This window comes from Simochromis diagramma, unplaced genomic scaffold (assembly GCF_900408965.1).
Source record: "Simochromis diagramma unplaced genomic scaffold, fSimDia1.1 OVJJ01000150.1, whole genome shotgun sequence".
Lineage (NCBI taxonomy): Eukaryota > Metazoa > Chordata > Actinopteri > Cichliformes > Cichlidae > Simochromis > Simochromis diagramma.
Window position 1 is genome coordinate 195,622 of NW_024387083.1, and position 14,485 is coordinate 210,106.

The window sequence follows — 14,485 nt, forward strand, 5'->3', positions numbered from 1 at the left end:
TTGAGTGTGACTTACAGGTAGCGATTGAGACTGAAACGTGTTTACAAAAGCCATAAATGAAGTAAGAAGTAGGGACATCTTCTCATAGACTTCTATAGAATCAGACGGCTTTATGTAGCCACATGTGTCGCCCACTTCTGGGCATTAGAAAGAATGCAGATTCCACATTTTCGGACATAATATTATTAAAATGCAAGCCTTACTGAAATGCTGAAATAAGAAAATCCAATGGTTAAGATTTTGATTGGATTTTCATGTGTTTAAAAGAAAAAATATATCTTGAAAATGTATTTGTCATCCTCATTCTTGGAATTCTTAGGCCAAAATAATTTGGGAATCTGGAGTCATACACCTATAATACATAAAAAGAAACACAGAGGAAGCGCAGGCTAAACTTTTCAGAAGGAGTCATCAAAGAAGGGCATGTCTGAAGATGAAATTTTCCGTGGCTAAATGTGAGGATAATGTCCTATACAGACTTTAAGAGAGGCTTAATGTTTGAACGATCGAGCGAAAGCGATACGAATCCAAGCATGGCATAATCAGAAACAGCTGATAAGTAAAAAATAAATAACACTGAGGGGGGAAAAGAAGAGGATTAGGAATGAAGAGAGAAAATGAAGAAGACGGACACAACAGGAAAGGAGCTTCAACCGGGGTCAGGCAGTGACTCTGAGATCAGTGGGGCTTGGTGCCTTGGGGAAAGATAGAAAACGGAGACAGAGAGGAGCTGGAAGAGTGTAAATCCCAGGAGAGAGATGGAAGAGACCAGAACATGATGGATACTTGCTGGCACACAGAGAAACACACATTTCCCATAATTAGCATGCTAAACGGCAGTTAAATGTCCCACACAAAGGCTTACTGTTGGGCCTCATTTGCTCACTCTGGAGACAATGCACAATGGGAGTCAGTGGGAGCCCCCAAATCACCCTAATAGCCGACGTGGCCCAGCACGGCTTCTCCTGTTTTACCATTCCAACGATTGCGCTCATTCACTCACTCACTGACTCGCTAATGAAAAGCCGATAGCCTCGAGGCCCGAGGTTACTGAGCAGCTTGCCCCTTCATCCTCCTGTCCCTCTTTTCATTTTCAATGCTTCTCCACTTCTCCTGTGGCTCAGAGGACGCCTGTTTTTGCTGTCAGGATTCTTGTGCATGGGAAATGCTTTAGACTGACAGTCAGAGATGGCATATAATTAAGAAGTCTGTGAGAAGACAGGAAAGTTGAGAGAAATTATTTAATCAGAAACCCACAAAATGCATTTTGGATATTAGTATATTAACATCAGCTGTAAGGTCTCACAACTCTTAATGTTGTAAGCAGCCCATCAGTGTGACCCCTTTTATTAAGCACCTATATTTGCAGAAATAACTTATGCACTGAGAAGCTGGATTCCCTTTATAGTTACTCATCAAATGTGTAACATTAGGAGGTCTGCTCTGTATTTAGACCTGAAAGACACTACACCCTGCCGAATTGCAAGTCAGTGGATCAGTTTTACACCATTAAGACTCCAAAAAGGATATATTTATCTCTCTATGTGATTCTAAATTGGCCATGTGTAGGACTGATCTTTGACTGTGACTTAAAATCAACTTCCATTGATTGATCGACCAAATGACATCAACATACCATTGCTTGTTTGTGTCATGTTGGATTTTCTGCATTTTTACGTTATCAGAAGCAGTAATTTTGCATAGTTGGATAAGATTCATAGAGAGTTTGCATCTAGACACGCTTGACTAGAAGTGTAAAAGATTGCTGGTACTGCTGTCCACGAAGTTATTAGAAGCCAGTCAGTTTTCTTCCCTCTTTGCACACAATCTTTTCCATCAAACTAGAATGTCACCGATGAAAAAGGTCCAGTCAAGAACAAATTTCTAGTACTTGTCCAGCAGAGGGCGCTGGCTTCCATTGCACAAGAAGTTCCAGTACTTGCATTAATTTTGCAAACTTTCTTGGCTAAATTATCATGAAGTCATCAGATCTGGAAAGTTTGGAAGTCTCCGAGACTAGAATATTTCAAAAGTGTTATGTCTCCATCCTACAATGTTGTTTTGAATTGATTCCAAAATAGTTTTAAAACAATTTCAAAGCTTTATAAGTACATCTGAGAAAACACAGCATATTTATGTTTCCTAAATATGTAAGTGACTGAATTTCTGCAGTTAAATCTTCATTTTGACAGCAGACAAATGCCTTGCTTCCCAAATCAATCCTTATCCCCTCTTTCCTACATACAGAAATAGGTTGTTATTCCTGCACTATTATTATGTTATTTCTGCCACACAAATGAAATATGACAGATTAAAACGAATAAACAGTAAATACTTTTTTATATAAGTAAAATAAAACTACTTTAAGCGTCATCAGTTGAGGTTGTTTCGCTGCTTCCTCTCATCTGTCTGTTACTTTTTTGTTCATCACAATGCATGATGGTATAGTGTCCCTGAACATTGAACAGAGAACTTCAAATATAACCTCAGATCATCTCTTTTAGTAACTAAATACTGCAGATATTTTGAGTTGTCAGAGTTCAGGATTGCACAGGTGTATCGATAATAGCTGAAGTCCACTTGGCCTGCTTTTGTGCAGGATTTCTGTCATAGCTTTACAGGATACTTAAGAGAATCCAGCTATCACTAACCCCACCCGTGCTTTGCATACAGAAACAAAATGTGTGCTTTATATGTGTAAATGACCTATTTTGGATAAAAAATTACCCTTAGGGGGCTTCAGTTGTCAATCTGTTCCTTTGATTCAAACAAATATGCATTTAAAGATAATGATCAGTCTGGTTTGACGTGCTTGCTTTCATTCCGAGTTTCTGCCAATATTCCTTTGATTTCGTTTGTCTGTTCAAACCATCCATCTCAGGGGCAAACACAACAGACATGTGACTCTGGATGGATGCACACTTTAGAGCCCTTTGAACATTTATCAGTCACTAGGATTGTGCTTTGTAGCACTGAAAGCTAATCATGTGATATGTACCATGGCCTGCTGTGATTACTGTCATTTGAAAATATAGCTGCTTTTTTGGGGGGTCAGATATTTTTAATGCAGCAGGAAATGCTGCCGTGAGTTTAAAGCGTGTACCTTTTGAATCCTTCAAACATAATTTGTGTCTTCTCATCAGTGAAACCTCTAATGAGGTTCATAAAAGTTTTCCTGTTAATAAAAAACAATCCTATAAAAAGAACCTCACATTTCCAGGACATAAGTTTAAAAAAAGACCAAAACCCATCAAAATCTGAGTCACATTTTCTCTCTGTTTATCAAGTGATATGTTATAACGATGATGCTTTCAGCTCTCTGGCACCATTGTGATATCCCTTGTGAGATGCCACACCCAGGGCAATGCCCTTTAGTGCAAAAAGGCAGACATTTGAAAAAAACAATCGCCTGCCATTACATCAAACTATCTGAGGCCAAAACTCTTGTTTTTCCAGTGATATATTTCTTTTTTATAGTTTTGCCTTTAAGAAAAACAAAATTATAAGTTTAGGTTGCAGGTCCTGAGCCAACTTAAAAGCAGCAATACACTTCTCATGTGATGGAAACGGCTGCAGAGGCATCTAGTGGCTGCGGAGAGGAATGGCAAACAGTGCAGAGGAGTTCAGTGCATACACTAGAAAGGAGTGTGTGTGTGTGTGTGTGTGTGTGTGTGTGTGTGTGTGTGTGTGTGTGTGTGTGTGTGTGTGTGTGTGTGTGTGTGTGTGTGTGTGTGAGCAGAGAACAGCATTACAGACATAATTACAGAAATATTTATTTGCAACATCAAAAATTGTACAAGAAAGAATAAAGTGCTTTGTACTTCAGGGTTTTTTTTTTTGTTTTTGTTTTTTTTAAATCTTTTCAGCTTATTTCAGTCTGACAGTAGTTTGCTCAGTGCGTGTGTTAATCCCCAAGGAAGGAATGGAAAATCATTTGATTTCTACAAAGCAGGAAGACTTTATAGCAAAGGATACAAAACACTTGTTAAGTTAACACCCATTCTTGTCAAGTATTACACAATCCAGAACTGACATTACATAAAAATTTTTATACACTGCCAGTCAAAACCTTGTGAAAAATGTGTTTTCACTTTTTTATTTTTAAAAGAACTTAAGAATTTCAGAGTAACTTAAAATTGTATTTTTTTTTGCCCATGTTCATGTCAAAATAATCTGTACACAAGTATAGAAATTTAACAACATTTTAATCAGAATCTGATGACATTTAAATATGGAGAACCAAAACCGACAATGTATATGTCTCAATAAATAAATATAAAGTAAAATTTCAGAAAATACACGAACAACCACACTAAAAAAAGTCAGAATCAGAAGTCCAGAACTCCAATTTTACTTGTTTATTGCGTCTCGGTGGCTCACCTGCTTTCAGTAACTAAATGAATATGCCATCAAATGTGCCAAATCAGGCACATTTTCATTTAATATGTTAATTTAATTAAGTAATGTTTTGGTCCTCAGTATTTTAAGGTGTCCTTGTCAAATCAAACTCACACAATTGTAAAATTTGAATTTAAATGTGTTAAATATGCATTTCATATGAATGTTTGAGAAAATTATTATGGATACAGTAATTTCAGTCTTATTTACAAGATGTACCAGGGCAAACAAAAAAACATTTACACCAAAACTTGCACTGTACTGTCAAAAACATTTATAAATATGAATAAACATGATGATAAACGTGAAAATGATATGCACATCAAAGTGTAAGTTATTTAAATTCAGTTATGTTTGTATTTTTTATTTTGTCATCCTGCAGTGTTGAATTCATTAAACCATAGTAAGTATTTTACTTTGGCTGGCAGTGTATGTTTGTCAGTTGAGTTGCTTTACATGTGCTTTGTATAATCCTAGTTATCTGGATTGAGAATTTTGACAATAAAACATTGTGAAAACTAAAACTATTTACTGTTTGTTGCTCAGATGCACATCGTTTCTACATCCAGTCTCTCTCCCACACATTCACATTAATACAAAACAAACACGCCTGCTAGCAGTCAGCAAAAAAAAACAAAACTAAACTCATAAAAGTCTCAATAAACAAAACAAAACAATAAGATAAAATAAAATAAAAACCATCAGACTGAATATTGTAGTCGGTACAGTCTGATTACTGCATGTAAAAGCCACAGGTTAAATATATTATAAATATTTATTCAGGCCTCAGTCTGAAACTAATTGATGGGAAATATTTGACAATACAATCAGTAAAGTAAATAATGTTTATTTACAGGTATTTTAGTATTTTCCATGGTAAACTTTTATCATCTATCATATCATTTGGCTCTCTCAGCATGCTTTCCCAGTAAATATTGGAAACTTATTTCTCATGTCATCTATCATACAATCATCATGTCAACTTTGTCTGCAACAATTCATAAGACATCAGTAATAATCCCGTCCACCCACATCCAAATACTTATTGCACTTCCTGAGACTGCACAAACAGCCTCCGTCCCTTTGTTTCCTGTTGTGCTTCCTACTATCATAGACGCAAGTACTGTACACGGGCCACTGTTATCCAACACCACACCTTTCTTTGGCGGACAGTAACAGAGCAAATGTGTTTTGAAGCCGATTCTCAGTATTGATTCTGTAATCACAGCCTGCAACCTCCGCAAGAAACAAACCAAGAAAGAAATCCTCAGAAGGAGCGATCAAGAAATCTGCACAGTAAAAACAAAATCTGTAAAAATACAGTGAAATGTGCTGGTTTAAAATGAAATCATTTTCCATATGAACTTTTTAAGGATTTTTTCCTGTATTTTTTAATCACACAATAATTTTACCAGTTACCAAATACGCAAACCTCCATTAAAAATGTAATGGCAGAAAATTACCAGGACATTTTCCCCCCCTTTTTTTTACACAATTTTTTATAGTGTACTCTGCTTAATCATTATCCTAACTTGATAAAGTTAGTTTAGTCTTGATACACTAATAAAATTAAGCATTTTAACAAATCAACTTTAAGCTAAAAACTATGTTTTAAACATTAGATTTTAAATGCAGTGACATCCCTCTAAGTTTATCTTAAGGAAACTTTATTACGTTCTTCAGGAAACATCTTCTGTTACTGTTAAGTGATTGCACTTAGAATTTTTTTTGCTACTGTACAAAATCAAAAAGTTTATCAATAATGTATGCTAAATAACTTATTATAGGGCAGTTTTAGGAAATATATTTGAATGAACGTTTATATAGAAGAGTCTCTCCTCTAAATTTCAACATTTGCAGCGCACAAATATTTTCCATTTCAATGTACATTTGTAAGTCAAAAATTCTGACTTCTTTCAGCAGTAGAAACAAGCTTCAATACAAATGGGAATATAAAAGACAATGTGGGAAACTATTGCCAGCATGATGATCACGGAAATCCACGAACCGGCTGAAGTTTATCGAGCATAAAACTTGAAGAACTTCGGTTCTCTTCATAAAGAGAATTCAAATCAGAATTGCTATTTCTTTCATAAAATATATTGTTTATGTTCACATAGAAATTAAGTTAAGATAAAGAACATTTTAATTATGCAAAATATACATTTCTTAGTCCAAGTTCGTGGGCTTTTCTGCCACTGTGCTTTCCTTTGTCAAATCATAATAAAAGAGCCAAAATCCTGTCGGGAGCCAAAATAAAAAAAGCCAGACTTATTCTGCACAAAGAACCTTTGACAAAAGCTCTAAGAAATTCCATCACAAAACTATTTAGGAAACATTTCTTACTTTTGAGCCACTGAATGTGAATATAAAATAACACTGGAAAGGCAAAAGGGGTATGGGACATGCAGAAAACAGGTCCAGAAACAGGAGGAGCATGGGAGACCATACCCTCCACCCTTCTCACTGAATCTCTTGCTCGCTCTTATAGGTCACTGGATCAAGAGGAATTGCAGTCTGTAAGATATCAAACTCCATCTGGTTATTGTCCATGTCAAGAACACACATGACATTGTGACTGCCTGAAGTCACGGTCGAGTTGTCGTGGAACATATTTTGGAAGTCAACAGAAACTGAAGTCCTTCTCTCCTCTGCCCTCTCCTTCCCTACAATCTGAGAAGAGTCAAATATATCATCCTCTTCCTCCCCACAGCTCAATGCCACCTCGTTCTCATAGCAGAAAGCGTTGAGTGACATGGGGATCAAGTCTTTTGTGGCTCTGCATGCAGACGCAGGAGAAGCAGCGGAAGAAGCCCTGCTCGCAGCTTCATCCAGCTCTTTGGCGCTGAGATGGGGCATTGACGGCACCTCGTATGTCTTGTGAAAGCGTGCGTAGTCTACCTTGTAGCGGTCGCGGTCCTCGTAGATCACAGGCTCAAACCTGTGGCCCCAGAAGATCTCTCTGGAAAGGTAGGAGCTACGGAACTGGGTGGTCATGGCTGTGGCCTCCACCATTCCTTCCAGGATCACAATGACCTCAAAGTCATCTGCCTCCAGATCAGCTCGGCTCAGAGTATACAAGGGGCTATCTTTGTCTATCTCGTGGACTATAACCAGTGGAGATACTAGAAACAGCCTGTCTGTGCCCTCATCATAGCCCACATTGAGGTCCATCTGCTCTAAAGGGATGAATTCGCCCTCAGCTGTGACATATGAACGTATGAGCTGGGCACGGACGTGAGCCTCCACAATGTGGCTCTTCCGCAGGTTCCCCACCCTCCACATGAGGCACAGCTTGCCATCACGCAGCGCAATGACAGCATTTTTGGAGAACATGAGGGTCTGGTTCCTCTTCTTTGGCCGAGCCATTTTGGCCATAATGGTGCCAATCATGAAAGAGTCAATGATGCAGCCTACTATGGACTGTATCACCACTGTTATTACAGCAACAGGGCACTCCTCGGTAACACAGCGCCATCCGTAACCAATAGTAGTTTGGGTCTCCATGGAGAACAGTAGCGCCCCAATAAACCCCTGAACATGAAGGATGCAGGGCATCCTTTGTGCTTGCTCTCCAGTTGTATGTCCAGATGTGGCTCCGTGCAGACCTCCAGGTGTCACTCCATCACCCTTCAGTGTAGGGTGCTCTTCAAAGTCCCCATGTGCCAGGGCAACAGTGTAAAAGATTAAACCAAAAAACAGCCAGGAGACAAGAAAGCTGGTGCAGAATACAGCCAACAGGTATCTCCAGCGGATGTCCACACAGGTGGTGAAGATGTCAGCTAGAAAGCGCTGCCCCTTTTCTTCCATGTTGGTGAACACAACATTACATTGTCCATTTTTCTTCACAAATCGGCTCCGTACTTGGTTGGAGCCCCTTGTCAGAACCTTTCCGTTGTAGTTGTTCATCACTCCTTGCTCCGTCGTGCTGGGCACGATAGCGGAGGTTCCTGACCTCCTCCTGTCTTCTCCTTCTGAGGTGCAGGCCAAGTGCAGTCTGAATCTGGGTGAACTGTGGCCGTTATGGAGTCCTAAGCTAGAAATCTTTTGCCTTTCTTCCTCTGGTAAAGTATCAGACACAATGCTGTACCTGTCAGGAAAAAAAGGGACTTGGATTAAAAATTGTATTTTTTTCTTTTATTCTTAGTTGATTGTGGCGTACTGTGCAAAACTCTTTTCTTTATCTGTTGCTTCCAATTAGCTCCAGAATTTCCAATTCCAATTTTTGAAGGGGTGTTGAGAAATAGTTCTCTGGGTTTCTGAAGCTCTTTTCAAAGTATGTCCTTAGACATTGGCTGCTTTTTTTTACTCATTCTCAGTCCAGTCAGATTGGAAGGTCAGCATCAAGTAACATTTATGACTCCAGTCATAAAACAAAACATATATTGAACTCAGAGTCACAAATGGTCTACTTAAATTGACCAAACTCATCTTCACCTGAGTGTATCAGCATCTCCTTTACATAGAGGATTACCTGCTAGGAAGGTGAGTTCAATTTAGCTGCGTGAGAAGGATCGCTGTCATCACAGATTATAGGATTATACGTGACTCAGTGTCAGTCAGACAAATCATTTTGGGATGGACATGCCTGTACTGTGGGGGCACTTCATCATATGTAAATGAGTGTTAACACTCTATTAATCATTCATTGACCCACTGACACTTGAGAGCTTTGTTTGAGGGATGCTAAGTTTATGTTGACAATGACAAATCGATGTTATGTGTTGTTTTTCTTGGGTGGGGATGTGAGCGGTTGTGGTGCTGGGGGTAAACATCATGCTGATTCGCAAGACACAAAACTGTAAGACAAAATGAAATCCATAAGAACCGCCTTGGTATATTTAAGTCACAACAAGCAGTTAAAGAAGAAAGAAATTAGGTGTTGTGTGTTCAAAAAATAAGGTGTCCGACTATTGATTTACACACAGAATGGAAAAAAATGAACATAGTGCATAGTACATCAAGGCAACCTCCTTCTTCACTGTGCGAGACCTGCTGCAGCTACCTGAAGCCGAGAGCTCTTCATGTGCAGCTGATCAGGACAGCGTAGGACGGCCTTGGCCTTTTCTAAGGATCTGCTTACTGTAAATATCCCTGAGCTGGTCCTGACTCACCCTGCCAACCCAAATTAACAAGCCCATTCTCACCGGACGGTTGGATACTTCTAAACCAACCAACGTTCAAATTAAAAAAGGATGAAATTGTTTCAGTGAGCGCAGCAGTCTTTGATCCTCTACAAATTAGTCAGGAAATAATGAGATGAAGCTGAGAATTCAAAGATAGCTGCCCAAACAGAGCTGATACAGTAATAATGAGATGCTACAGTTCCAGCAACACCAAGTAAAATGAGTTCAAAGACCAATGGTCCGCATCAGTAAATTCACATCAGGCTGATATTACTGGGCTCACCTGTTGGCTCTACTTGTTCCCATGGCACCAGTGATCACAGGTAGAGGGCCACAGTGGGAGGCCAAACTGTGTCCTACTCCCAAACATCTGGTCTCTTCACAGCAGGTGGTGTTCAGGCCACTGAAGAGGCCCCTGGAAGAAGCATAAAATTCAACAGAAACTGTCATGTGATGGTTGCTGTCTTGCTTTTTTAAACCAACCTCACCAGATTTAATATTTTGCATAATAGTAATGCATGAGTGGAAAATCTGAGGAATAGTAGTCTATGCATGGTTTTGGTTTTGTGAGTTAAAATGTGGTTCCCATGAGGATGCATAAGTGTAACAGACAAAGCAAAAAGAAGTCATCTGAAGTTTTAAAGTCTTCTCACTGACAAAGACATCAACCACAGCCTGGCATCGCACACTGAAGAAGGCAGCATATTTTGTTTAATTTAAGGAGCGTTTTCTTTCTTTTTAATTACAGAAAATGGACTGAAACTGAAAACCTGTGCCTTTTTTCCCAAGACATCCCAGGCTTGTTGTCATTTGCTTTGTTATCAAATGCTAATGCTGATAAAATGCACCTCTACTTCTTTACAATAAAAAAAAAAACTGATTTATTTTTTCTTTTTTTAAAAGTTTTAGTCCACTTGCAATCGCATGAAGGGATCTGTGGCCTATGAACTAAAATGAGTTTGACAGATACTTTGGCGAGCTAGCAAAATTACATGTTACAAACCTGATTGCAGCCAGTGTGTTATATTACTGCTACACCCAGACCAAGAGATCAAGGATAGTAGCATGAATTTACCTCCCACCCCTCCAAGACTCACATACCTTACTATGACACAGTTTATTTGCATTTTGTGTTCACCATTGTGCTTTTATTTTCTCAGAAGCTTTTCAGACTTAATGAAATCCAGTCAGACAAGTCATTTGAAATTTTTTGAACAATGCGTTTACTATTAAACTCTCTCTTTGTATCTATTTAGCACATCTGCAATGTCAGAGAGCTGTTTGTGAGACTATTCGTATCTTATGCATCTTTAATTGAAAATAAAAGTTTATGCAGTTATTTGTTTAAGACATATGGGGCCCGATCTAAAGGCGCAAGACTGTCTATATCTGTCTATAGTGTAGCTTATATCGATAATATAACACTATATCGGGCATCAAATTCAAATGCATGCGTTGAGCTGAGTATTTTTTATGTGATTTCTAGTTCAAAATATTGTAAAATAAGAGAATAAATTAGCAAAGTGACACTGACTTTTCTTGAATTTTCAGGTGTCACATGAAACTGTATTTTTGTTTGTCTGTAAGACGGGGTCGGAGGCTTTAATCATTTCTCCTAATCAACCAGAGAGTTCACTGGAAACCACATACACATAGAGAAATATCTGTAAGTGCTGATTGCAGGGATTCGATTTTTAATAAGTAGCGTGTGTCTGCTTCCACTCAGGCTAACTTCCAGCTAACAGCATGATTTTGCAGATCTCCTAGCTTGTGTCTGTTTCAGTGAGCCAGCAGCGTATAAGCTCTAAGGCTTCCCTTTGAGTGCAAAAGGTTTCTAAGCTGTAATGAACAGGAGGGCTGGCAGAGTGCAGGTACCAAAGTGTTGAAGCAGTGATGAGACACACACAATACAAACCAGTTAATGGTCACCACCTAAAACTGGGGATTTTTTTTCTGATGTCAGTTTCCATAGGAACACATCTCCTCTGGCATTTAGGGGATGGAGGGAAGTGGAGAGAGTCACCAGCTGTGTGTGTGCGTGGAGGGGGGCAGTATACAGTATTAAGTGCTCTTATAAAATGACTCAGATAGGGAGGGAGGGGTGGAATGAGAGAAAGGGTGCAAGGGCAGGAACGCAACAGCTACATGTGACTTTAAATATGTTTAAATGGGCGCTAAGAGGTGACACTCAGTGCAGGCTTTTGATCTGCATCACTGAGTGAAAACACAAATGAGGACGAGAGGAGCCCTGCAGAGTTTGGATGTTTTAGTTTCGCCTGCCTATTCCCCAAATAAGTTCATACTGCACTGAGGGCAATAGAACCACACTGATCACAAAAATATGAATGATGAAATTTCAGAAAGACATATTTTCTTGCATTTTACAGTTTTAGCGTATGTCTGGAAAATAATCCAGATTAAAACGTTCTAAGAAGGAAGAGTCTCTGTTAAAGCTTGTGTATGAGTTGTGCAAATATAGGGTATGTTTATGGTTTCATTTCCTCACATATGAAGATTTAGTTCTTTTTTTTTGCCTTTTTTTAAATTTGCAAAATCAAACGTACCTTTTGAATTTAGATTTTTAGTCTAATTACTGTATTCAATTGTAGATTAAGGGTGCCATTATCTGACTCATTCATATTGAAGTAATTTTTGGTTGGAACCCTGCTGTAATTATGAATATATTGTTTGTATATATGTTTGTATATAGCACATTTTGCACATGCAAATGCAGACATGTTGCTTCGCAACTTGGGGACTTTCTGGCTATTAGACTCAGCAAAGATTAAAAAAAGAGGTAAGTGAGCTGGGTGATAAGAAGGAAATTAGGATGCTCAAGTGTTCATTTCCCCGAAAGCTTTTGATAATGGCCCCTGATGAGATAAACGACATTGTCAGCCACTAAGAAAAGTAATATTTTCAGTGCGAATGCCAGAGCTTTATATCAGATGTCAGACATGCTTTATATCAGATACAGCCTCAGATGAAGCAGTCATGCACAAGGATCTTGATCGCTGGTCATCATGCGTTGATTGTTGAAAACAGGAAAGTGGCTTCAGTGTCCTTAAAAGACTTTGTGAACAAATGCAAATGTCATTGCATATAAATGTTTTCTGCATGAAGACAAAATTAGAAGTAAACTGAAAACTACTCAAATACAACAAGCTAACCTTCAAACTCTGTATATACAGGAACTATTTTTCAATTGTTGCCTTAAACTATCATTTGTTTTCACTGTCGTGGAATTTGATTATTCAGGTTTTGATCAATAACTTTGATAATCTTATCAAAAAGACTGTTTTTAGTTAGTCATCCCACTTCTCTTTGCTTCTCTTTCTTCTGTGAAAGCTAATCAATACATACCCTGGTTTCACCTCGGTACCTACAGAGCATCAGCAGTAGCCATGAAGAGAATTATTCCCACGCTATCTTCACATCCCAGACATCCTCCATCTTGGCTTCAATTCAGATTTGTTTGGGGTTTTTTTCCTATTTTGTCCTATTTTAATTTTTGCATAACATATTGTATTTTCTGGTTCACGATTCAGGCCGGTTATACAAACTGACCACATGATCATTTTGCAACACATCGGGTTGAAAGTGATGACAAAGTTTTAAAAGCAGCAATGACACTTAGTCACAGGTCACATTTACCTTGATCCCGCCTAACTTCTCTTTATTCTCATGAGCAGATAGAGAAAGGTCACTATGGCGACTGCTCATCTGCAGCAGCTCAAGTCTATTGACCGTTTAAAGTTAGTTGTCTGATATCTCAGTCATGTCTCTGAACAATGTAGTCAGTTTTTTTGGATTAAAATGTCTCACTACAGTTTATTCAATTTAACTGGCCTAAAGGATTACCAGCGTTTATTAGCCTGACGAGACTAGGTCACAGTGATGTAATCGAGGATAATTAATCAATTTGTCCTTCATACAAACTAAGAAGTTTTATTTTATATTAAAGTTCCTGCACACTGTTGTCCACATGTTTAGCATTTTCTGCAAAAGAAAATGTGTTTGCATCATTATGAAGATTGTGTCAGAGGATCCCTTCAACTTCTTCCATCTTTGTGGAGCCATCAGTGGATAATTTGTTCCCTTTTCCTTCACTTTACTCTGCAGATGTGGAAGATACAATGAGGCTGTTCCTCTCCTTTTTCTGAAGGCTCCAGAAACAATGATTCCCTTCTGATGATATTGCATAAAAACATAAGACAGGTGCGTAAGAAGATCAACAGGTGGACAGCGTCACTGTCTTTGGGCATATTTATACCTGATGATTCTTTATGTCTTCATGTGATGCATTTAAGCTTTCCCAGGGTTGTAGAGATTTGCAGTGTTTGAAATACTAGTGTGACCTAACCCTACACAGCAGTTTCCATGATGCCCGAGCTTTGAGTACGTCTGACGCAGTGTTTATTCTGGGTTGATCTCTGCGAAACAGTGCGCTGTCCGCATGCAAAACTAAAAGCTGCTCTTCATGTCTGTCATCAGAGGTTACCAAAGTTCTAAAATACAAGCAAAGTTATCACATAAATGTATTCAAAGTTCGGTTTATCAAACTGTTTTTCAGCAAATCTTTCTGATACTTAAATATTGGCATTTGAGCAGGAGTTACTCTCACCTTGCAAATGATCAGTTGTTTCCTTTCTTTTGCTTGTACTTTTAGTTCGCTCTCACTCTGCGGGGCAAAGCTCCAACGTCCTTAAGTTCATAAGGTGTGTGACAACTTCTTTAATTCTTCCTTTCTTTGAATAGTTTCCTCTAGTTACTCCTTCATCGCTTATTCATCGTTTCATCCCCGCCGTGTCTCTCCTTTAATCCTTTGCTGTCCTCCGCTGCCTCCTTCGCTGATGGTAATCCTGTCTGTGCGCACCCTCCTCTGCTACTGTACTCATACGCCACAGCCTGAAAACGCTGTGTCAATCTCCCCTCTGCTGTGCATGGGGGGAGGGAGGGGG

The 14,485-nt window shown here is 38.8% G+C and overlaps 1 protein-coding gene across 2 annotated transcripts; it reads right to left on the bottom strand.

Moving 5' to 3' along the window:
• Nucleotides 1-3,835: 3,835 nt before the first annotated feature.
• On the bottom strand, nucleotides 3,836-14,260 carry LOC120742507 (ATP-sensitive inward rectifier potassium channel 12-like). Of its 2 annotated transcripts, XM_040045846.1 has the most exons (3): nucleotides 14,149-14,260; nucleotides 9,808-9,939; nucleotides 3,836-8,488 (listed from the first exon to the last, which is right to left on the bottom strand). In XM_040045846.1, exons 2-3 carry the CDS (start codon nucleotides 9,828-9,830, stop codon nucleotides 6,862-6,864), a joined length of 1,650 nt encoding a protein of 549 aa, XP_039901780.1. In that variant the 5' UTR covers nucleotides 9,831-9,939; nucleotides 14,149-14,260; the 3' UTR covers nucleotides 3,836-6,861. The 2 variants fall into 2 exon arrangements, with proteins under 2 accessions (XP_039901780.1, XP_039901778.1); XM_040045844.1 differs by lacking the exon at nucleotides 14,149-14,260 and having other exon boundaries at nucleotides 9,808-10,377.
• Between the last annotated feature and the right edge of the window lie 225 nt (nucleotides 14,261-14,485).